General features: G+C 32.8%; 3 protein-coding genes across 5 annotated transcripts in view; 2 read left to right on the plus strand and 1 right to left on the minus strand.

Annotated features, from left to right (window-relative positions):
* LOC113403730 (uncharacterized) overlaps positions 1 to 26,565 on the minus strand; it is a 135,804-nt gene that overhangs the window by 68,672 nt on the left and 40,567 nt on the right. The gene's annotated exons all lie outside the window — the stretch shown is intronic.
* Positions 15 to 2,736, plus strand: LOC113403733 (solute carrier organic anion transporter family member 1C1-like). Its single transcript, XM_026644311.2, has 5 exons — positions 15 to 243; positions 720 to 833; positions 945 to 1,093; positions 2,182 to 2,322; positions 2,466 to 2,736. The coding sequence occupies exons 1-5, from the start codon at positions 80 to 82 to the stop codon at positions 2,639 to 2,641; spliced, it is 744 nt and encodes a 247-aa protein (XP_026500096.2). The 5' UTR covers positions 15 to 79; the 3' UTR covers positions 2,642 to 2,736.
* Positions 4,681 to 25,614, plus strand: LOC113403732 (UTP--glucose-1-phosphate uridylyltransferase). Of its 3 annotated transcripts, XM_026644308.2 has the most exons (7): positions 4,681 to 4,832; positions 5,322 to 5,348; positions 19,692 to 19,878; positions 20,296 to 20,528; positions 21,294 to 21,499; positions 23,171 to 23,942; positions 24,035 to 25,614. In XM_026644308.2, exons 1-7 carry the CDS (start codon positions 4,803 to 4,805, stop codon positions 24,140 to 24,142), a joined length of 1,563 nt encoding a protein of 520 aa, XP_026500093.1. In that variant the 5' UTR covers positions 4,681 to 4,802; the 3' UTR covers positions 24,143 to 25,614. The 3 variants fall into 3 exon arrangements, with proteins under 3 accessions (XP_026500093.1, XP_026500094.1, XP_026500095.1); XM_026644309.2 differs by lacking the exon at positions 5,322 to 5,348; XM_026644310.2 differs by lacking the exons at positions 4,681 to 4,832; positions 5,322 to 5,348 and adding an exon at positions 13,015 to 13,175.

The raw sequence follows: 26,565 nt of genomic DNA on the forward strand, positions 1-26,565 counted from the left end.
TAAATATAAATCGAGAAAATTATTAATATAAATATTTTAATTTCAGTATGCCGGTGTTAAATTCTCAGCTCCAATTCTCATGGAGTTTTGTAATTTGGAGGCAATCAAGAAAACAGTTATTATGAGTATAGTAGTGTTCGTACTATACACCATAATGACAGCTGTTCGCGGCTGCGACCCAGGAAATGTCGTCGGCCTGGGGAAGAATTATTATGGACATCCGGAATGCAGTTTGTCGTGCAAGTAGGTTTTATATTCGTGATTAATATCATAATTAACAATTACTTATTGTAAATCTGCTTCTATATATCCCTGAGAGTGTTGTTAGGAATATATAAAATTAAGAAAAGTAACAAATTTGTCTATGATTAGATTAGAGAGTATCTTTTAGATTTGACAGTACGTTAGATCCTATTCCGAAGAACTCTGTTACAATAGATATATACAAATTGAATAAATAATTAAACAAGACATATTCTTAATAGTAATAACAATAAAAGCACTAAGTCCGCAAGTTACGTCATGCTAAAAAAGTAAGTAGAGTTTTTTAAACTTTATCGTAACAGTTGGATAGATTCTTTGATTAAACCTCATAGTTCAAAGCCTAGCTGCGTCATAACGATGTTTTTTGCCGACAAGATTCATGATCAGCTCACTCCGTTGGGCCCCAGTCTTTACATCGATAATCTTTAATTAGACTTTGAATGTTTCCGTCGCAGCTGTAAGCCGCAGTGGGACGAATTTAAGCCCGTCTGTGCGACCGACGACATGGTCACATACATCTCTCCCTGCCATGCTGGTTGTAGAGATTCAGAAGTAATAAATGGAATACAGTGAGTACCAATATTTTTATATATTTTTTTTCTAATCGATATAATTGCAGTCATGTTTGTAATGGGTCGCTCATTACGTAGTGGAATTAAATAGGTTGACGTGTCCACCAGAGTGTACTCGAACTGCACGTGCGCGGGCGCGGGCGCGGGCGCGGACGCGGGCGCGGCGCGCGTGCTGGAGCGCGCGTGCGGCGACGCGGGCTGCCGGCGCGCGTTCCACCTCCACAGCATGCTGTTCTTCCTGGTCATTACAATAACAAGTAGGAACTGTTCAAATTTATTTCTCTCGTTGATCTAGTTATAATCGGAGCGAGGGCCTGAGCACCTCGAATCACTGAGGTATACATTTAAAGAAATCGAGATGTTAACTGTTGCTTCTCAGTATATATTCTGTAATGTAATGTATGTACGGAAAAATATTAACGATTTTATGAGAAAATGTGATACTCGTATCATTGGTGCAAGGAACAAACTCTGTCTTTTTACTCCTGTTATACGACTGCATAGAGTCAGTAACTCTTCTATACGGTTCTACGACAGGATCCCAACTTAAAAAAAAAATGTTAAGGAACGCTTGTGTTGGTTGTTGATTATTACACAATTAGTGAGTTTATGATTGATAGCACACCTTGGGAATGAAATGATCGCCTCCTCGCTGTTTGTATTCATATTCAATATAATATGTAAATAATAAAATTGACAAAAAAAAGACCCGCTGAGTTTCTTTCGCCGGTTCTTCTCAGGTCAGGGTGTTTGGTATTTCGAACCGGGATTAGAGTTTACTTTGACTGTTAATAAGTAAGAGTAATGTTTCTATATTGAAAAAATGAATTTGAGTTTTGATTTTGGTTTGGTACAATTTTGGTACCTGATGGTAAGCGGTCACCATCGCCCATAGACAAAGGCGCTGTAAGGAATATTAATCAGTCCTTACATCGCTAATGCGCCTCCAACCTTGTTAAACAAGATATTATGTCCCTTGTGCCTGTAGTTACACTGGCTCACTCACCCTTCAACCCGGAACACAAATATACTGAGTTTGGCGGTAGAATATATGATCAGTGGGTTTTAACCACCCAGACTGGCTTGCACAAAGCCCTACCACCATTGTCATTGTCGCATAGCTCTTTTTGTAATTTCAGTAAATATAATATTCAGGGGTGAGCTTCAAATTTGTTCTTACAGAACCACGTCTCAACTGTAACCTATGTCATGCTCTAGTCTATAAAAACACATGTATCCGTTTCTGTGTGGAAGAAAGCCATACTATACTATACTATAGTATAAAACACACCAACAACACGCCAATTATAATTTTGGTTGTGATAATGTATTTTCATCTTCGCAGTATTGGTGTTTCAAGCTCAAGGAGTTCTCTTGTTACGAACCGTGGACCCTCGTGATAGGTCCGTGGTGATGGGCTTGATGTGGTCCATGATTGCAATCGTCACATTCGTGTGTGGACATTCCGTTTTCTTAGGGCTTCGAGGTAAGGTTTCGAAGGATTAATGCATGCTCATAAATAAAAAAAAGACATATAAACTCTTTCTCTTGCAAATAAACGCAAACACATAAACACAGCATACTTGCACTATCTGTTATTTGTTAATAATTTAATCTGTTTTATTACAGTTGCAACATGCGGTTGGCTCGAAGCTGAAAAATGTCATCTACAAAGTCAAACATTTCCGTATCTAGTTGGAGCCACGAGTGCCTTCCTGACCCTCACATCTATCATGACCAGTGCCACAACTTGGATTTGTATCCGAACAGCAAATAAAGGTCAAAGTTTTGAGTCAAGGTTATGAAAAGGACAGTACTAGTCATAATTTATGTAGGATAATTAATTTATGAGTAAATACTCGTGTATTATTTATATAAGTTTGTGTAAGTAAATAAATCTGTAATAGCAATATATATGATAATAATATATTCACGATGAATTAATAAAAATATCCCAGATACTAAAAGGGTTACATTATACTTTATTCTTGTAATGAAGTGTTGTGTGATTAATTTTGCAAAGTAATTAACTGTATATAGGCAAATGGTCATAGATAATAAAAGAAGCAATCACTAGCTGTAATTTCGTAATACATTGGACTAGCTAGTCAGCGAAAAGTGTGATGAACTTTATGTAAGCATACAAAATATTAATTTAATCAAAAACGTATTACGACACCAAATATAGATTAAAAAATATTTTAAAATTTAAACCGAGTAACTAATGTAGAGCCTTAATACCTATAGCTAACTAAACTACAATCTACCTGAATTTCAATTTTATGCTTTATTTCAATTTCAGTTTTATATTTAAAAATTTAAGCCATTTTTTGTGTCTGACAATGTTCTCGTTCTCATTTAATTAATGGCAACACTGATATAACCATTCCTTTGATTTGCGCCCAAAAATTGCTACTGACACGAGCCATAGAGTATATACTACATAATATTCACTACGTTTTACACGAACATCAAAAGTTATGACCTAAAAAATTTTCGCGCGCATGTATATATTTCGAATTTGCAGTATTTTTTAAATGTTTGTATAAACAATTTCTGTAGTTTACATACAAATTTAATGATAATGATAAATATATTATTAAGATTAATTAATATATAAATTCGAATAAATATCTAAGATGTGAAATAATGAATGTAATTAATATTTATTTTTTGTTGTACTTAGTTTCTTGTCCAGAATTAAATAGCAAATGTTTACATTTATATAGTACATAAAAAAAATTAATTAGTTTTAACTTTTAAGTCTAAAAAATACATACTTATATAAATATTTACTTAGAATTAGGTGTTTATCCACAGTAAATCCATCTTTGTTTTTATTGTGGCTATTTTGACATAATTAAATGGCTCAACTATTATATAGTTACATAAACTGAGTTGTTTAATTTTTTTTTTTTACAACAACTTCCTAATATTTACAAAATAAATTTATTTAGAGGCTTATTTACGTTATTTTGACGTTGCGTTTCGTTACCCTAAAGTCTTGTTTTAGGTAGAATTTGCATTGGATTTTATTTTTAATTATTTAACATTCAACAACGATTTCAATAAACCAGACTATCCATCTGGCGTTCATTATCATCATCATGATCATTTAGTTTTATTATTATTTTATTATATTATTTTATAACTTTGCTTAATAGGGTTCAAAAATATATAAACGATAATTTAATAGCATAAAGTCATTAGACAGAACTTAATGAACAAAACGCAATTTGCATTTTTATACCTAACCTCCCCACATCCCTCTCCTCGACCCATTTGTTTACAAAACAGTAATTATTCTGCAGTCCTTATCCTTGCAATTATCACAATAATACGTATTTACCAACACTATGTTTTTCTTTCAATCATTTCATTTTTTCATTTTACGATTAAAAATTTTGTAGGCCAAAGTTAATATTAGTAAATTATTAACATATTTAGTAGGTATTCGATATTTAGATAATTAATTATTAGTATTTAATTTTTGGGGCTTCATATACAGTAGCCAGCTATTATGAAATATGAGATGTTATGAAGTGCATCAAGATTGAAAAGTAATAGAGACTAGAGTGAATCAAACGTGTGTCACTGGCCACAGCTCTCGCCTCTCATACATCGTTCAAACAGAAACATAGAACCACAAAGTAATTAATTATTGCTGTCCTGGCGGTAAAGTAATATTTTACCACTATTTGGACCCTGCAAGTCCATCTCACTAATTAATTGAATAGAATCGTTTTTCAAACACTCTCTAGAAGCCGAAGAAATTGATTTCCAGCGTAAATTGAAACAAACTTTACAATTGTCATTTTATGAATGACATTGATAAGCAAACGAACCTTGTGTTCATGAGTTCGTGTTGTGGGATCTGTCAAAATTATATAAATACGGTGTTTGTAATAAGACTTATTGTTTCTATCTGATTACGTTTTGATACGCGGTTTTATTAGTGTTTACGCGATGGGTGATAGCGTAGAAGCAAGGCCAAAGGTAATAATAATAATTCATACTAAACTTGTGAACTTTAACAGAAGTTATCAAGTACGTTAAGTGATAACGCAGTTCTATTATTTATTTTGACGACCTTGCCTATTGTAGAGGTCATCCAAAAGTTCAAGTCTGAATTTAATCTTAAGGATAGGAAACTATGAATCTATTAAAAATTCATATAGTCAGGTTTTTAACTAAAGCCTAGTGATTTTAATTTTAATTTGGGTAACCAATGAAAATTTATTAATTACCCACGTATAAACACTATATTTTGTTGCTATACAATAGTTTAAAATAATAAGTAAGTTAGATGATAATAATCAACTATAATAGTAAGGTATAAAGAATAATAATTACTGTATAAACTTGAAATAAAACAAAATTTTAAATATTCTAAACCATATTACTGTTACTAGTATATTTATAAATAGTTACTTTGAATTATATAATGATATTAAAATAAAGATAAAAGAATTGATAAAATTACAGGCTGATGACAACAGGCTGAAACCTGCGGTAAGATTAATTAGAACTTTTCCAAAATTTTGTTTTGTAATTAACAGGCATTGGTTAAATTGTGTTTTTTTTTTAAAATTACAAGTATCATGTGTTATAAAATTTACTGAAATTAAATCATAAGCATGCATTAAATTTATTTATGTCATTTGTAGTAAATTGTATAGAGCATGAATCAATAAAAAAAAAAAGAATCCTAAAATGGTTATGGTCCTATCCCATGCAGTTTTTTTGTTAATAACAAAACATTTGGGATTTCATTTAATTTCATGTAATGAAGTAAATAAAATTATGATTTAAAATTATTTTTTGATGAAAATCTAATTTTATTTAGATTGATAACTGAAACAAGTATTTACCAATTAAAATTAAAAATGTCAACAAGAATGTCTGGCAGTTGTTGAATGTCAATGCCGATTCACTGATTAAAAAGTAAACCAGCACTCCTTTCAACAGTGGTTATGAGACCGGATGTTATATTTTAAATTTTTTTTTGCATTATTACTTAAAGGTCCAAGTATTCCATTTATAAATGGAATAAATTAATTATTTAGAATTATTAATTGTATAAACGTAAATCATGTTTAATGTGTTAGAAATGTTCGGTGATACTTATTATCACAAGAGAATTTAGATGTTGTTCTCTTATAGTTTTGCTTAGACATGTTTGCTTGCATGAAATAGAATTTAGTCATAGGGTTTTATATTTAATGATGAACTATGTCATATCTAAAATACTTACCATATCCACAAAACACACTTTAATTGAGTAGACAGTACAAAACTAAACACAAAAATTGAGGTTATGTAGGTATAATTTTTATTTCAATTAAATATGAATACTTTCTAGTAGGGATTTGTGCAAACCTATAGTTTTCAATTTTAATAATTAAATCCTTGTTTGTTTGAGTGTTTAATTAAACACTGATATCTGTCTTTCTGTAATCAGTCTTGACGTTGAAGAAGACATGACAAAGCAGAGTATTAATTGTCTAGAACCTAAACAATACGAAGTTTTTTCAGACAGAACATTTTTACTTAATATCATGAATAAGAACGTAACTCTGTCTGTCACTGCTTAACCACAATGAAATTTGCTAATTTAGTACTATTTCCACTATTTGGAGTGGTTATGTTGGGAAATTAATTCCATCAAAAATTTCAGGGTATTTGGTGTCTGATGTTCATGTAACTACTGAACAAATTGATCAATTGTTGTCTTATTCAGAAAATATATTTATATTTTGGTGATAGAATAGTTCATAGCTGTAATTTTACTTAGCATATAATCAGAAATAACGATGGGATCTATCTAGTAGTGCTTAAGTTATTAAGTAGAGTATATTTATTTAGTCGAAATGCCTTATTCATAGTATATGCTGGGTTAGAGCCAAGTATTAAGTAACAAAATGACGAAGATTTGCTAGTTTATTAAATAACAAATTAGTATGATAAGTATTGATTATCCTTAATTAGGAATTAATATTGATACATTTTGAACTAAAAGGTAAAAATACACATTCACCCAAAGAGTGATCTCATCCATAAAAGTTATGCAAATCCGAAAAAACAAACATACAAACGTATGCAACCTACCGGTTTATAATATACTGACTACCCAACCCGGCTTCACGTGGCAATAAGAGTCTATATACAACTTCCAGATTTGAAAAAAAAAAGTGTTGCCAAATCCTCGTGCCAGTAAATACACAATAATACAAAGTAATAAGTATTCCTGTTTGATGGTACAGTATCTGTTAGGTAGCTACCTACTGAGATTGACTTGCACAAAAATTATAATAGTCTTTATTCAAACACTTTTAAATCGTTAAATTTAAAGTACCATCGGTTTTGTAAGTAGATTGTACCAAAAAGAACCGGCAAGAACCTTCTCCGTGGTTTTAATTAAAGGGTATGTCAAAGTAAAGAACAATTCAAACTCAAACTCAAATTTATTCAACATAGAAGCATTATACTTACTTATTGATAGTCAAATTAGACACTACCACCGGTTCGGAAAAGGAAACACCCTGACCTGAGAAGAACCGGCGAAAGAAACTCACAAAATCAGTACATATATTGAATATGATTAGAAATAGCCAGGAGGCGATCGTTTCATTCCCAAGGTGTGCTATCAATCATAAACTTACTAATTGTATAGTACTCTTTTGAACACAAGCGTTCCTTAACAATTTTTTTTAATTTGGCAACAGAAGCATTTTGAACGCTTTCTGGGATCCTGTTGTAAAACCGTATACATTGCCCCAAAAAAGAGTTACTGACTCTATGCAGTCGAGTAACAGAAGTAACAAGTTTGTGTTTGTTCCTTGTACCAATGCTATGAGAATCACATTTTCTCATAAAATCATTTATTTTTTTATATATGTTAGAGGTCAATAAATACTATTACACGCTTTTTTATCTTCAATATAATATTGTATTGAGTAACATTCCTTATTTAACAAAGCCCTACCACCAAGTAAATGCAACTTACAATGACGATCGGTCGTTACATGACGGTCATGAATGGGCAGTCAATAAACTTCTTATCTTCATCCAATGTCCAAGTCATCGAAGTCGTGACCTTATTTCGTTATGATAATCATTGTTACTTAATTTGTGATATATTCATTGGTTTTAATTTATTATAGAAAACAATATAATAACTTTATATTTAAATACAACACAATACGGAGAATACAAGAATAACTTCCTTTTTTTTTTTTAATTGTATATTTAGGTGGATGGGCAATTGGGCCAATTGATGGTAAGTGGTCACCAACGCCAACAGACATTTGCGAAGAAAGAGAAAGAAGAGATATTAACCATTCCTTACAACGCCAATGCGCCACCAACCTTCCCAAGGTTGGTGTCGCTTTGGCTATCTAAATAAGGTGTTATGTCCCTAGTACCTGTAGTTATGCCGACTGAGGCTTGAATTTAAAGTCAAAGTCAAAGTCAAAAATCTTTATTCAATATAGAAGTGTTTACACTTGCTTATTGATAGTCAAAAATCTACCACCGGTTCGGAATTTAACACCTCGGACCTGAGAAGAACCGGCGAAAGAAAGTCAAAGAGTGCAGTGTCCCTAATTCCATAATGACGTAGTTTCCTGACCAAAGTTTCGTGTTGCACACAATCAAAGGCCTAAGATAAATCACAAAATATCCCTAAGGCATCCTGTGACTCCACCCAGGATTTGTAAATATTTTTAACGAGCTCGAGCTTAGCATTATTTTTTATTTGCGAATTCAATGAAGCCAATTGTCTACAATGATCAGAACTTAACATATTTATAATAAATTTATGATTAGGTACACAGTTGGTAAATATGTTGTCAATACATGTTGCAGTGGATTCAGTGATTATAGTTGGCTCTAAGAATAAGTTAATGAGGTTATATGAATATGATAATGATCTGAATCTAATACTTGTGCTATAGTTTTCTAATAATTTATGTTGAAGTCACCACAAATAAAAATATATTTACTTGATCCAGATAATTTCAATAATGAACTTTCCAATATTTTCTCAAATGCTTCATATAACCCGCTAGGAGGTCTGTATACGCATACAACAATGACATGCTCATGCTCTGCACAGGCTATTTCAATAGTCTGCTCAATAGAAAGGCTCACAACATCCTTACGTTCTTTAAATTTTAGATTTTTGTTAATAAGTATTAATGAGCCACCACTTATAGCTTTTTTTCTACTGAACATACTAGCCATCTCATTATTATTTTAGAAGAATCGCCTAATTAAACTTTAGCTGTGACATATACATTTTAAGAAGATATTCTACCTATAATGGTAAAAAGGTTTAGATGGTCTATCCTATATTTAATATAATAATTATTAATATGAAAATTTAATAGATTGATAAAGATCCTCTTGACCTCTTTCGACGACGACAGTCATTTTCCAAGTATATAAACAACTACACAGGATACATTGTGCACAAATGTCTGCGTAACCGCGAGTGCACTATGATTATAGAGGGAATCCTCACCTTCATAATTCAATACGACCCGAAATAATTTCTTTCTAAAAACACCTAATTTGATGTTTTTTTTTAATTCTGACCCGAGATTTGATTCCAGGATATCGTTATTTGCAGACACAAAATCTAGTTAGTAAACCAGGCAGGTAGAAAATTGAAGCGTCAATAGTGTAATGATTTATGGGTAGCAATGTAAAAAGTCGCAGATTTGATGCCGACTATAGTCCAAGGGGGACTAAAGTCGTCCCCACTCCTAGCACAAGCTTAAACTTAATATGAGGGGTAAAAAAGAAAAAAAAAGTACCGGACTTTAAGGCAAAGTTAGCACTTCAAGGCAGAATAAACTTCGCAGTGCTACAGCTGTTACAGTACTTTCTTGAAAACGACACCCCCGTTAAATATTATTATTTTTTTGAAAAAAATCATGTACCTAAGTAATCAATATCTACCTATTAAAAACATTCATAAATTTTAACATATAAACTATTTAAATATAATAAATCAACACTAGTACAAACAATAGAATAATAATAACTATACAACTACCTACCTATATTATCTTACAAGTAATTTACATATATCTCTGAAAATACTGGACTGATTTCAATTAAACTTCCCTAAGTTAACACTATTCCCTAAGTTGAAGTGTACCTAACTTAAATTAAAAATAATCAACTCGATACGATTTTTAGTTTTCGAGAAATTTGTGGATATAACTTCGTGGATATAACTTATTCGCGAATAAACATACACTTACGAAATTAAGCACACGAGCTTGGGAGTCTAAATGGATCATCATACTCAGATATAATTAAATTCTAACAATGTTACATACATACAAGTCGAACCTTTTTTTTTGAAGTCGGTTAAAGAAGAATAAACTTCTTAGTACTTCTTACACCATTGCACCGAAAACTATCAATCTGATCAGACTTTTATGCCTGAAATTACACCGTCTCATTCACGTTTCAGCCGGGCACATGGCAATACAAGGTAATCGTATACGTTTGGCGTAAACGAATAATAAGTAATACATATTATCTAAGTACGTGGAAAGACTATAAACAGAACGAATACACAATAAAAATTGTATAAATCTAATCAACAAAATACCAAAGTTTTATTTGGGGCTGTTCCTGAACAAGATAGAAAATGTTGATTACGCAAATGATGATTAGATTGAGGAAAAGATGAAATATACTCAAACGTTGAGATAATCTATCGATTATTGGAATATAATTCTTTGATTATAATTATATCGGAAAATAAAACCAATTATGCCCCAAAAATAGAAATTATTAGGTAACCTTTAGAATTATGTTTAAATTTATTGATTAGCAATCATTCAAACTACTTCCTTCGTGTGATATTTTTAAACTAAAGAGTTTATCGTATATCGCTTGCATGTTTTAATTCAATTCAATTCTTAGTTTAATGGCTTTTAGTTGTGCCACAAGGCACAGATTATTTCGCCAATGTCACGTAGGATGGAGAAGACACGAATGAGATTGATCGGTATGGTTGAGATAACAAACTCAATTAAATTTTAAAGCCAAGTATAGTATTAGTAATTTCCTTGTTAATCCGTAACCTAGAATTGCAAGTTTTATTTTCAAGTTTGTATATATATATACGTCAGCTGTTACAAGATCCTATGACCGAAACCTACAACGGCCCTTTAAAAGTTCTGCCAAAAAATTCTCATTAATGGCTCTGATACATTAATGGCTCTGATACATGTTGATATAACACTCCAGTAATTTCAAAATCACTGATTTTTGATGGTCCTCTACTCGATCCTTTTTTATGTGTTGTTTGCCGTTCCCTCGAACTATGAACCAGTGTTTGCGCACACATTTGTAAAATACTATTTATTTTATGTATTTAAATAGTTGTAAGACAGACCGACGTGGAGTCAAGATTATATTTTAGGCCCGATTAATTTACATCATTAACAGGAACCTGGTCCTCTTTAATGCTTTAGACGATATATACGATATCGTAAGAGCGGGTTTATAAAGGCTTGAGTGTTTTTTTGTCTATTCTAGACTCATTCTGTGTTGGGATATAAAAATATCTATAATAATATTTATTGTTTCAGGAGTTTATGATCATTTTGATTCTGAATAAATTAAATCTTGCCGTTTTTTCTTAATTGAGTGCTGAAACGGAAGAGTTTGTCAATCTTAATTAAGATATAAGACACAGGTGGCGCCAAGCAGTGGCCTCCTTGTATTTCTTGTGTGGCCTTCATGAAAGGCGATCTACATATATATAACTATACATATATATATATATCTTAAATCTTGGAGCTATTTTAAAATTTAATAAAACATCACGAGAATTTTGAAAAATTCGAAAATTATGGAATTAATATAATATTATATTCTTGAGTAGTTCATTTGAGTTTCTTAACTGTTTGTTCAGTAGGTAGTTATTAAATACAATTAATAAGCTTGCGTACCATATCTTTGGTATATTATCATTAAGAGGTTCTTAACTTCTTTAATTAGCCAATCAATCTATTTGTATAACTCCGTCTGATAAACTATTACACTTGTTTTAGGTACGTGTACAGTACACGCTTCGCACGAGCATTTGATATCAAGAACAAAACTCTTGATTTCTGTTCAAGTTAAAAAAATATGGGTTTCAATTTCATAATAACAAGAACACATATATTATATATGTATGTATCCATAATCTGGTGCTATAAGTGATTAATTAAATATTTTTTCTTATGCTAAATATTCTAAAAAAATCAATGATGTTCTAGATAAAAATATAAAGAAATATATATCTAACATTTATATAAATATACAGACGGCTTTGTGAATGCACTATGTATGATTAGGTGCGATCATATATTTTTATGTACATATGAATTAGTGTTCACGGTTTTAGGCGCTTCAGTCGTTATTAACAAATTTACTTAAGATCTAATTTAATAAAATTACTGATCTATAAACATATTTAAACTATATACGGCGCTGAGATCGATTTATTAATAAATATTAATGTTCTAATATATTTGTGCAAGTAGTCGCGGCGTAATACTAATTTATCTTAATAAAGTTCACTCGATAAAGTCAGTAAGAATACGTTTACGATTGAATCAAAAATAATCAATTGCATTTAATTTATAATCTGTGGTATCTGTTATTTGCAAAAAACTAATATTTATTTAATTACATCACTTAAAATAGAACAAAAATCTATTGTTTTTGGCGCATTTAAAGCTATTCGGTGTTGTTTTGCGTAGAGTAAGATATATTTATCTCTACTAGATAATAACTAGTCGTTTAAATTTAGGTATATACTTATAAAATCGTTGCCGTCACTGTATAGCCACATCCAATACTTTAGATCTTAGGCTTATTTAGAAAAGGGTTTTTTTTTTAAAATATCAGCTTTAGTTCTAAGTTGACATTTAGCAGTCAGGATGGAAATGGGAGCGACTGCGAAGCTAATAGAAGTAGCCAATTTAATAACTTCTTCTCTTAACAACTTTTTATTGTTGGGCAAAATGGAAGCAATCGCGGACCATGCATGCAAATGTCATATCCCTCAGCGGTTAAGATAACAATGAACAAACAAATACGATAAATATCAATGATATCAAATGTACAGAAGTCGCTCGTGTATACATAACCGTAACAATCATTTCATCATTTAGTCCGACGACGTCCGCGGAGCGCTAATATCAACTCGCTCTGAAGTCTGGTCATTTCCCGCGGAAATTTGACAGTTCAAAGTGTCAAAGTGAAGTTTTTAATTTTTTAATTTCGGATTATAATTATTTGGCAATGGATTTACTATCAAAGGTATTTAAGTTTGCATTTTAATTAATAAATTAAAAACTATGCTATTATCATATCAATTTTAAAAGAAATTAAAATTAAACGTTTCGTTTATTTTTTGTTAATCTGTTGAATAATTCAAAAAAAAAAAGTTTTTTTTTTATACTCGTCAGGTTATCGTGTCAGTATGTTTTAAATTAAGTATGTCTACATGGTTATTTTAATATTTATAAAACGATGAAATGTTAAAGAATTTTGACGACAATAGATTTAGAGTCATATTAACTCCGCAACAAACAACAGTTAACTGTTTTTAAAACGAATTAATATTTTAAATTATGTTTTTTCAAGAATACGTGACACGTTATTGTATACTGCTTTATCATGCTGACTTCACACAATATAATTATATGTTTGTGTTATTTCTCATTTCGGAATATTGAAATTATTATAATGACACTAATTGTACACTAACCAGTGAGTGAGTCAGTGTAATTACAGGCACAAGGGACATATCACATAACATCTTAGTTCCCAAGGTTGGTGGCGCATAGGTGATGTAAGGAATGGTTAATATTTCTTACAGCGCCTTTGTCTATGGGCGGTGGTGACCACTTAACATCAGGTGGTCCATATGCTCGCCTGCCAACCAATGCCATAAAAAAAGAAATACACTACTGTTTGCGTCCTCAGTAATTTTATATACACCATAGCTCTGTATTGTTTAATATTGTTATAGTATCTGTAACAAAATTAAAATTACACTACTATTGAATTAAAAAAAAAAGATTTCTTTTGAACTAATTCATGTCATTTTATATCCATAAAGTACATATCCATTTATTGAACGCGTCGTTAGTGATAGAAGTTCTATGTTTAAATATAGCTTAAGTGATTATTGGTGATTTTTTTTTGGGAACTGTCGATTTTGCAATCATTGGAATAAGATCTTATTAAAATCTAATATCTTATCACACATATACGTACACACATACACACAAACCTTTAAATAATAATATTTAAATGGTATGTTCGCAAACAATACAACGAAGACCCATTTATTTTTAGTGTTTTTTTTTTTTACATGCAACAGATTTATTTGCAAAAATCCTAATCATACCTAATGATAACTGACCTTAATATTATGTCAAACCTATAATCTTTTCCCTATCGGTATCGGTATATATTAATTAATTAACTTATTAATAATCAAACTGTTGTCTGTCGTTTTCAAATCATATTACTCATAACGCCACTAATACTGTTACTGTTATATCGTAAACAAAAAATGATCACATCACTTTCATCTTTAATTCATATATAGATTTCAAATTCATCATAACTTAATCAGTAGCTTGTTCGTGCGTTTATACACATGAAATTTATAAATAACCTTAACGCCATTTTACAAGGACTTAGTCCAAATATTTGAATAAAATAACTTCATTTCGTATTGACAATGAAGGGATGGTTAACATTTCTTACAGTACCAACATCTATGGGCGATGATGACCACCTATCATCAGATGAACCATTGACAAGGTTTACTAACTGAAGGTTGTTTTTAAACAAAAGTAAAACGTCACTAACGACGAGTACGAAGTTAGGAAGCAGGACACTAGTACTAGGACACGGAGTTTCTTTCGCCGGTTCTTCTCAGGTCCGAGGTGATAAATTCCGAACCGGTGGTAGATTTTTGACTATCAATAAGCAAGTGTAAACACTACTATATTGAATAAAGATTTTTGACTTTGACTTTGAGTAAGTCTATATACAATTTAGGACATAAGGGTATCAGAGATATGTAACATATTGCATTTTTAGGGTTCCGTACCTAAAGGGAACCGTATTACTAAGACTCCGCTGTCCGTCCGTCAGTCTGTCCTGTCACCCGGTTGTATCTCATGAACCGTAATAGTCAGACACTTACATTTTTTACAGTTAATGTATTTAAGTTGCCGCTATAACAACAAATACTAAAAACAGATTAAAATAAATATTTAAGTTAGACTCCCATATAACAGACATATTTATTTTGCTATTTTCATAGATAATGGTACGGAACCTCTTGTGTGCGAGTCCGACTAAACAAGTGCGTTTAACAATGTAACAGTGTAAACGGCTAAATTGTCTATGATACGCACTATAAATAACTACGCTGTTCAGTCTTAAGTCTCCGTTACACGTGTTGTGTCTTTTAAGGAACAGTCAATATTAAAATAATAAAAATTCGTTTTTGTATTTGCGTTATATAGGGATGGTTCTATTGCAACACTGACCTAACGATCGTTCTTAATTTAAATTCTGGGATCGCGATTTTTTAACTCTTTTTTTTTTTTTTATTGCCGCCTGTCAGCCTTTCAGCCGGTTTTTGCTTGATTGAGCTTTATAAATGTTTTAAAAATAATTAAATATCTTCATTAAACTTTAATCTCTTATACACAATTTCTTCAATATTGTTTGGAGACTAGACAACTGCGCACTAGCAGTATTCAGATAACAACCTTGTGGGTAATCAAAACAACTGCTTCGCTGATTTCGTTCTTAATGCAAAGTTTTAAAGTCGATATTATAATAATATATTAGAGTATTTAAGACATTTTGCTTATGAATTGATTATTTTAATTGATGCATCAGTACAACAAATTTATGAAGCTAAAATAACTAGCGGTTCAAAGATGTATTTTCTGTTTAATATTTATTTAATGTGCCTTGAGGAAATCGTGACAGAAGAACTCTTAATTGAGTAAATAGTTAAATCGATTATTGATTCGTTTGGCGTTAAAATATAAAATCGATGCAGATAAATAAGTATTTGCTCGAATGAAATTCGCCTTGACCTTAATTAAGTACCTATGGTCTTTGGAACGGTTTAACATTGGTAAGATTAGTTCGAATAGTGATTTCATATTTTACGAATATTGGATATCAGACAATCAATTGATAGAGCATTGTATCACATGTTGTAATGCCAAACAGCTAACTCAGTATTGATGTGTTGCCGAGTTTGTGAGCCAGTGAATTTGAAAGCCGAGTCATCCAATGTACATATAAAACACTTAACTACACTAAATAAATAAATATATAAATATTGGACAACATCACATACATTACTCTGATCCCAATGTAAGTAGCTAAAGCACTTGTGTTATGGAAAATCAAAAGTAATTTCGGTACCACATACACCCAGACCCAAGACAACATAGAAAAGTAATGAACTAGAGAACTTCTACATCGACTCGGGCGGGAATCGAACCCGGGACGTCGAAATGGCGTTCCCATGAAAACCGATGTACACACCATTCGACCAAGGAGGTTTTCAAAGTATAAATAACTTAGTTTTTATGATTACCAGTGGATTGACTTACTAAGAAATTGTTCCTCTAAACTCATTCAAAATATTAGAACGATACACTAAAAGAAACGTATAAATATCACTATTGTATAAACGTATATACATATATACACTGACTACTACTACTGAGTCCCCCGACATAGAACCTCCTCTAACATAGTCTTCTGGCGTACTGACAAATATTATATATATCTAATCAAGACGGTAGGATTTAGACATAGATAAATTGTCTATTTTTACTAATGTATACTCATAAATACATAGGGCACAAAGGACATTATGTCTTAGTTCCTTTGACGGTTCGAGGGATAGTAAATATTACCTATCGTTTCAATGTATGTCGGAGACAGAGACCTATTTACCTACAATGGTCTGCTATTGCTCAGCCTACTTGAATATAAAAAATACATTAAAAAATTATTGGTAATTCGACGTATTCCCGTTTGAAATTAGGGGTAACTATTTGCGATAATTTTAACCCCCATATGTATGATGCAAAAGTGAACCATTTTTGAGTTATCACGTTTTTTGGCTTTGTTCAAAATAAGTCAAAAATGCAACTTCAAAAATGTATTTTTAAAAAAAAGAATCAATATAAATCTAATTTTTTCTTCTGATTTATAAAAACGATTAAACAACGGTTATTTATCAACACTAAAACAAAAATCATCGGTACAAATGTAAAATTGCGTGACGGCTAACGATATATCAATATTATTTTGAGATTTATTCCTCAAAAATGACTTAAAAACAAAAACCAAAAAAAGAACGTAACGGAAATACGTCGAAATACCAATATAAAATAATAATACTTAATTATTCGTGTTGTCAGTTGTGCGTTTGTCATCGAATAATAAAATTAGTAATTTGCGTTATCGATACGACAGATAAATAAATATTTTATCAAATTTCGTAATGCAACGATCATACAAATCATTCTATCGATTCATAACTCTAGTGCCACATAAAATCTCATTTATATTTTAATACAAAATAAGATGCTATTTATCCTGTACCTATAAACTGGCGTTTGACCTTCACACTAAAGGATCGTCTGAAAAAATACATTGAAAATCTTTATCTTATTAAAATAGGTGTTGAAATATTTGTTCGAGATTGATAGACTTCGAGATATTAGTTCCCAAGGTCGCGGGCGCTTTGGGAATATATACCAAACCGTGTTTTTGGTGCGACTAAGAAATTGACGCCTTGGCTAACTAAGCGATTGTTAGTAATTTTTACGTCTAAACTCAATCAAAGTAATAGATAGATACACTAATAGACCTGTGTAATTATCAATTTTGAGCCCTATTGATTGACATTATTACCCAATTAAACCACTGAGATGGCCGGATAAACCGGAGATTCTGTGGGATCGTGTCAATATAATGATGATCCAGAAGGAGACAGCGGAGCGGGATCGGTCTTTTCCCGTTCCTTCTCCGCTGTCTTCTTCTGGACCATGACCTTGTTCAACGTCGAGGGCCAGGATCGGCCTCTCCGTGTTCCACTCGGGCCTTTGGCAGACCTGTCAGATGTTCTATTTATGACGAATTTACTACTTTTACTAATACGTAATATGTATTCCCAACAGGACGTATACTGACAATATATCAGTGGAGAACAAAATATCTAACTTTGCCTGTGTCTACGAGCGTTGCCGTATGCGTAGTAAATTTGTCGTAATTTAAGTAAAATAAAAGAAAGTCGGCTCAAAACTTATAGTTTGGCTTGATTGATTAGTAGATATGTTAAGAACGTCATTTATTATTGATAACACGCCGGGCCTTACAAAACTCACCAGATTGAATTCAGTACCGAATATAACACCGACATTGGACGTCATGTACAATAATTCTATTGAATGAATCTTTTTTTTTTTTCAATCAAAAATATTTTAAGTGATTGCTTACAAAATGCCAAGTGATTCCGGGTATCTTTCTTCTTGGGTACGTAAGGTTTTATTTGTCTAAAATATCGTTAGAAATTTTGCAATATACATTTCATTAAATTTTCTCACATTGCGCCAATTTCAAGTTTGATATAAAACATATTTCGTTTTGAAATTCGATGGCAGAGATGAGACTAAATTTTTAGCCGAATAAAGGTTGAGTCGATGTTTAACAGCTCGTAGCTGCAAAAAATATACATGTATATCCTATGCCTAGTTCATATCGTATAAAAAATAAAATAAAATACACATACTAAAACGTAATGTACGATAAAAAGCTCATTTTGAACAACATAAATAGTTTGTACTGCTTTATCATTACTGGTTCCGGTTTAGAAAACGAATTGTATAAAAAAAATCATTTTAGGCATAATTTATGAGTTCGCTGTAAAATTTGTATTGGGATATATTTTCTGCATGAATGCGATTATTTAGAAGTTTTTCATGTAGAAAAGGAGCTTATCAAATTGCCCACCTGATGGCAAGGTGTTACCATTGCCCATATTGATACTGTGATATGTTAACCACTTACACTAAACTAAGCCAGCAATAGGAACGAATATGTATCCCTTGTGCTAGTAATTATACCGCCTTGAGAAAAAGTAAAGGAGTGTTTGTGTGCCAAAGGTATGGAATTAGTGAGTTCATGGGTCTACACACACTCCGGAATAAAATGATTGCCTCCTGGCTATATTGAAAATTGGAAACAATTACTAAAATTGACAAAAAAATATCACTCGTTCGTTGGTTATCAGGCCAGGGAATTTTCTTATCCGATCCGGTTGTACTTTAATTATTATCAATAAGGAAGCGTAAATTTACCTGAGAAGGCCATTTAACCCCCATATGGGCCAACTTAAAAGAAACCTTTATGTCACCGTTTGTTATTGGTACTGAAAAACCTAATCCAATGATTAAGTACTCGAACACGGGATAATTCGGTTTTTATATTTAATAACTTTTGCCTATATTCGAATTTATAATAGTGCAAATGATCGAAATGCCGATCATCTATCGCATCTATATCATCTGGGAATAGGTTATAATCCACACAGTGTTTGTCGTAGACAAACGTCGGTCATGGGGAAATCACACGCTGGCATATAATTTAAGTGACAAAAAAGCGTCCAGTTACACAATAGTGTCCCCTGCGCGGAGGGTTCGATCCTGTGATAGGTTGCCTCGCCGAAATTCACTCAGAAAGACCCTTCATAACTATTAAAACAATTTCCAGATACGCAGCCACCAGCGCACACCATCAGGGTCTCGGGATTTTAAAGAAGCAACAAAGCGAGATGCTCTCGCCAGGCTGGAAGTGGAACTGGAGCGGCTGCTGGCAGCCTTGCCCGAGAACAAGCAAATGCTCGTTGAGAAGGAGTTCAGGGGTTTCAAGAATTTGTTCAGCAGATTCTTAGCTGAACGTAAGTTTAATAATCAACTGGTTAAAATTTGCAATTTGCGGAAAAACTCACAAGCTGATAATGGTGTAGATGACACATGAAGCAGAATTTAATCAGAAACATGCATGGTGTGATGGCAGGTGTAGGTAGGGTGAGGTCTAATGGGCTAACTGATGGGAAGTTGCTCCATAGACATTGACGCTATAAGCAATATTAACCATTCCTTACATATAAACAGAATAAAAGTTACCTATTTATATATTAGTATGAATATATTATACAAATACATCGCGAAATTTAAAAGAATTAAAAACGTTAATTTTTAAAGAGTAGTAACGCAACAAATTGAAGTCAATTACGATAAGATAATATTATTCTCGACGATGTAAATCACTTGTAATTATTTACTAAATCGACCATAGATTTTTTAAATTCTAGAGGGTCCATCTGTGACATGGGAAAAGATCGAGAGGCTTCCCGAGGGTGCTGTCATAGACTACTCCACACTGAAAACGCCGACCACAGACAACATCCACCACATGCTGGACAAGTTGGTAGTGGTCAAACTCAACGGTGGTTTGGGTACCTCTATGGGTTGTAAAGGACCAAAATCAGTTATTCAAGTGCGGAACGAATTGACCTTTTTAGATTTGACTGTACAACAAATCGAGGTGAGCTTAGTTATAGAATAGAATTAGACAAAATCAGTAGATTAAATTGAAATCGTGGGAAATTTGTGTCCTTGTATCTTGTTGACTTCCAGACAGAATATATTACATACATATATAATTGTATTTAACTAACGTGACTGTATTTTTTAAATGTTAAAAAAGAGTAACTACTGGGTTTCTTGTCGGTACTTCTCGGTAGAATCTACATTCCGAACCGGTGGTAGCTTCACTTAATATAGTTTGTAAAATGACGATTCAAAAGTGCTCGTAAAAGCCTACTTGAATAAAGTATATTTTGATTTTGATTTTATGGAAATAAATTGAATTCATTGTAGGAACTTGTTCTTGTAGAACACGCGTTGGTGTGTTGACAACACACGTTCGCCTGTGTTTATAAAAGCACTCAATAAATAATTGAAAATTTATTTTATATTTTTCTATTCATAACATAATTTTAAAATAGAAACTGAATCGTTAGTGTCTATATTAAAATTAAAGTAGTAGTCTTTATTTTTTTTCAATGTAAAAATACCAGTGTAACTACAGCCATAAGGGACATAATATCTTAGTTCCCAAGCTTGGTGGTACATTGGTAATGTGCGGATTAATATTTCATACAGAACCAATGTCTATGGACAGTGGTGAACTTACTAACCACTAGGTGGTCCAGTTGCGAGTCTGACTACCTGAATGACATACGTAAAAAGTTCTTGAATTAGATTTTTTGATAATTCTTGACGGTTAAGACTCGAATATTCTTTCCAGCATCTTAACAAAACTTACAAATGCAACGTTCCGTTGGTACTGATGAACTCCTTCAACACGGACGAAGACACGCAGAAGGTCATCAGAAAATACAAAGGTCTCAAGTTGGAAATCCACACATTCAACCAATCCTGTCACCCGCGTATTAACAGGGAGTCCCTGCTGCCAATAGCTATGAGCCCTGACGTGCACTCCAACATCGAAGCGTGAGTTAAAATCTCATCTCCAAGTATTTGACATCAAACGTTATGATAGTCCGTCTAATGGCAAGTCAAATTCCTTGATTCCTTATTGATAGACGACGACCTCCGTGGTCGAGTAGTGTGTACACCGGTTTTCATGGGTACACCACTCTGAGGTCCCGGGTTCGATTCCCGGCCGAGTCGATGTAGAAGTTCTCTAGTTCGTTAGTTTTCTATGTTGTCTTGGGTCTGGGTGTATGTGGTACCGTCGTTACTTCTAATTTCCATAACACAAGTGCTTTAGCTACTTACATTGGGATCAGAGTAATGTATGTGATGTTGTCCAATATTTATTTATTTATAGTCAGATTCCCTCGTTGGTCTAGTGGTTAAATAAAGGTCGCAGATGTCCGGGCCAGAAAAATTTTTTTGGGTGTTTGTTTTTTTAAAAAATTCTCAGTAACAACCCGATCTAGAAGTGTATATACTCCTGTGCCCCGGAAAAAAAATAAAGCTGTTGGTCCTGCGGCTGGACTCTTTCCGGCCGTGTCAGATTTGCCGTCCTTTCGGATTATGAGGGTGTGAACAAAGGGGTTTGCATCTGTTTTGTGCACAGACTTGTGCACTACACAGATGCAATATGTCTTGCGTAGGCTGGTCCGTTGAGATAAACTGAAATCGATCATGGCGTCACCATCAATAGTCAAATTACTTGTCATAGGTTGGGAAAATTAATTTAAAAAGCCGAGAACAGACAGACAGAAACTCATTATAGTGCATAACTAACAATTTAATTATATTTAGTCCAGTAAGCAAATATATTATTATAATCGTAATCGGATCCGTCTGCCGATCGGTGCAGGAGCGGCTCACGTTTGCGCTATTTATATCTGACAATGTAATCTGCACTATTATATAAAGTTGAAGATTTTGTTTGTTTGTTATCAGGAACTTTTTCCATAGAGAATAGGTCGGCCAATGGGCCACTCGATACGAGGTCGTCATCGTCTATAAACATCGACGCTTTAATTTACATTCCTTACATCGTAAATACAATACTAAGAATTTCTGCTTGTCGCTAGTGAGGTGTGGGTGGTACCTACCCAGCCCTACACCAAGTAAACCACCCTTCGTTATAACAAAGACTTTTATTAAAATTTAGTTTTATTCATATTCAAATAGTGCAGTAGTTTCTTCATTTGTTTGAAGAGCTGAGCGCTGACCCATTAGCAGATTTTCTATTTTCTAAAAATCTTTTTCGTTAACTTATTTAGTGTTAGGTTATCAATGTCACATCGCGCTATGGGGTCTCGTTATTAATATTCTTAGTAAAAAATTATCTAATTTCAATTCAATAGATTTAAAAAAGTATAAAGTGATACTTTAATTGTAATTGGTAAATAACAATTATATCTTGGAATGTTTTTAATTTCGTTTGGACAAATTATACAGGTATTGACTTTGATTGTTGCTTTTATCGGTTTATAAACGTAAAAAGTAGAACATTTGATAATAATTTTAGTAAGAACTACTAAAAATGTGAAAAAAGGAATTTCTGTCTTTCTTTTGATTAAATAACACTGAATCTGAATCTAATTTTTATTTCTCGCCATAGATACCTCAAATTATTAATACGTTTCTGTAAGTCATTTTTTTCCGATAGTTTCAATTTGAGAAATTAATATCATCTTTCAGTTGGTACCCACCCGGTCACGGCGACTTCTACGAATCCTTCTACAACTCCGGCCTCCTTCAGAAATTCATCAAGGAAGGCAGAACCTACTGCTTCATCAGCAACATCGACAATTTGGGAGCCACCGTCGATATGAATATCCTCGACCTGCTCCTCAACCCAGAACAGAAAGCTCAATCAGAATTCGTCATGGAAGTGACCGACAAGACGCGAGCTGATGTCAAGGGTGGAACTCTCATACAGTACGAGGAGAAGTTACGTCTTCTAGAAATCGCGCAAGTACCGAAGGAGCACGTCGACGACTTCAAGTCAGTCAGCCAGTTCAAGTTCTTCAACACCAACAACCTCTGGGCGAAGCTGGACGCGATACAGAGAGTCGTCGAGCGAGGTTCCCTGAACATGGAAATTATCGTCAATAACAAGAGTCTCGCGGACGGAGTCAACGTGATCCAGCTCGAAACGGCAGTCGGCGCGGCCATGAAGTGCTTCGAGGGAGGGATAGGGGTCAACGTGCCGAGGAGTAGATTCTTGCCAGTGAAGAAGACGTCGGACTTGTTGCTCGTGATGTCCAACCTGTACAGCCTGTCGCACGGGTCGCTGGTCATGTCCCCGCAGAGGATGTTCCCGACGACGCCGCTCGTCAAATTGGGGGACAACCATTTCGCGAAAGTCAAGGAATTCCTGAACCGATTCGCGACCATACCGGATCTGATCGAGTTAGACCATTTGACTGTGTCCGGAGACGTGACCTTCGGCAGAGGAGTCTCTTTAAAGGTGGGTGTTTCGAAAATTAAACTTAAAAAAAAACTCCTTTAAAATTACTTTTGTCAACTTTGTAATTTTTTTTTTTTTTGTTTTAATTTCAGGGTACCGTTATAGTAATCGCGAACCACGGAGATCGAATCGACATACCCTCCGGGGCCCTGCTCGAGAACAAAATAGTGTCGGGCAACCTACGTATACTGGATCACTAGGGAAATTGAACTTTACGTTATTGTAGTAGGATTGAATTTACATTATATTTAGATATTTACACGTTACACGTTTGAATGAAAAACACACAAAACATAAAAATATATTTATTAAATGAATTGATATCAGAATTACAAACCAAGAGTTCTAAAATTATGAATGGTTAATTTTAATCTCAGATCGTTCATTGAACAAATGTATTTGCAAGCTGCTCATTCGATAAGCACAGACAAACTGGTTTTGTAGCTGTTATCGAATATATTGTGTTATGTACGCGCGACTTATGGATAAGTCGCTGTTGTCTATGGCTCAATGGCTTAACTTCGAAAGTGGATTTGTGAGATATATCGGGGGTTTTCTTTTAATCGATAAAAAAAATTAAATTATAATATAAATGTTCTATAATTATTATTTATTTAATTAGAGATTGATAGACAGATATATATGTATATTATTGGGCTCAAAGCAATCGTTTCGCGTTTTTTTATAAAGTAATTATAAAATAATATATATATTTTTTGTTATCTGTGCATTAATTTATGTTTCTTAATTATCAAATGATTTAAAAAAAAATGGGGTAATATATGCGATATATAGTTGTTTTTTTAAATATATATATGTATGTATATATAAACTAATTTCTGCAATGTTATACCTCTGTGGGGCGCGGCAGGAGGTCTCTTCGATATATTTATTGGGGAGTGGAGGGCTCGAACTCTGCTTGCACTTCGTTTGTTGTGCAAAGAGGATCTATAACTGAAACCACAGTTAATCGGCTCTGCTTTAAGCCTTTTTTTATATAAATAGTTCTCTTCTACTACGACTTTATTGAGTAGTTGTCGATTGAACCGCAGCCAGCTTGCAGTTCGATATAATCGTGAAAGATCCCAATATAAAAAAGCGAATCGCGATTTATATTGGGATAACCTGACCCCAGTTTTTCGTAGTATTCTCTGTGTACGTGTTTTTTAAGACATATTTATATCGGTTTTATTTTGGGTAGAATAAGCTGAATGCCTCACGTATTATACATACGATTGTTAACGCTGGGCGATACATGTAGGAACAAATTAAATGTATTTTTAATTGTTGGATTAATATGCTGGAAGGCAAGTCTCGAAGTTGGCTGAGAGAGGCTATTCTTTAGGAACAAACTCGGTTATCGGTTGAATACGGTCGTGTGGTATGTAACCTTTTTGCATCAAAATAGCGTATCACTGTCCGTTTTCAAATGAGTGAGAAGTGAGTTACAGAATAAGCGGAAACGACAGCGAACAGTTAAAAGTGCACAAGGATACTGTTAATATAAATGTTTTTGTAAAATTTTCTACTCTCTCGTGATTTTTTTTGTATAGCTTAGATTAAACTTTTAATAATATTTATTAATTCGTACCGTTTTGCTGGAAATTGTGCCATTACTTAAAAAATTCTATTTTGTATATTTATCTTGTTAATAAATATTTTTTTTTCAATATTCGTCATGTATTTTTTCTTCGAGGTCGATGAGAAAATATGTAAATAAATTGGAATTTATTAAAATGAAATTATAATGAGTCTAACTGTTTTATTGTACCCGTGTCTTAGATTTTTGTTAAATATATTGTATATAAAACAGTGGTCATATTTTACAAATATTAATCTTTGCAACGGCGACATAACCACTGATATGTGCAAATCGGTTTGCGCATGCAAAAAAAATGTTTCCGTAATACCCGACTGAAAAACCGTGATGAATATTTCATAACAATATTTGTTTTTCTGACAATTTATTTTTAGTCATTCATATTTCTGAAAACAGACTGTATTAGATATTGCTCAAACATACAATGATGTTATTAAAATATGTCAGATTCTGTATAAGTATCTTATCTTTGTATGTATTTACATTTATACATCATTCATTATCAATATATACATAAGTAACGTCGGCTCCCTCCCACCTAACCTCACTTCACAACTACGAACCGCATAGTTTATAACAAACCAAAAAGAAAAAAAAAACATTAATCAATCTTTATGTGTTCAACTAACTTACTATTAAAACAAATAAAGAACTTGCCGACTTCAAGTTTCAATGCGACCAATGGAAAATATTTAACCAAACCAATATAATATTTTTTCAAATCGATTCATTCTTTATTGTTTATTGTAGTCGGTTAAATAAGTTGCTAAAAGGTATCTATGAAAATGAAACAACAAACATCTTAAAATTCAATTGTATTTAAATAGATATTGCTTCAAAACCGTTAACACAATGAACACCACCATAATACTAAATCTAATCTTAATAATTTAATAGAGTAAAACTTACAAGGCAATAAATTAAAAAATATATAACTAACCCAGACATAAAACAATACGCTAGTTATTGGTAATAGTCCGGGAGACAGCAGCCAGAAACCTAGTCATAGTTATTTTAAGCATA

This window comes from Vanessa tameamea, chromosome 20 (assembly GCF_037043105.1).
Source record: "Vanessa tameamea isolate UH-Manoa-2023 chromosome 20, ilVanTame1 primary haplotype, whole genome shotgun sequence".
NCBI classification, from domain to species: domain Eukaryota; kingdom Metazoa; phylum Arthropoda; class Insecta; order Lepidoptera; family Nymphalidae; genus Vanessa; species Vanessa tameamea.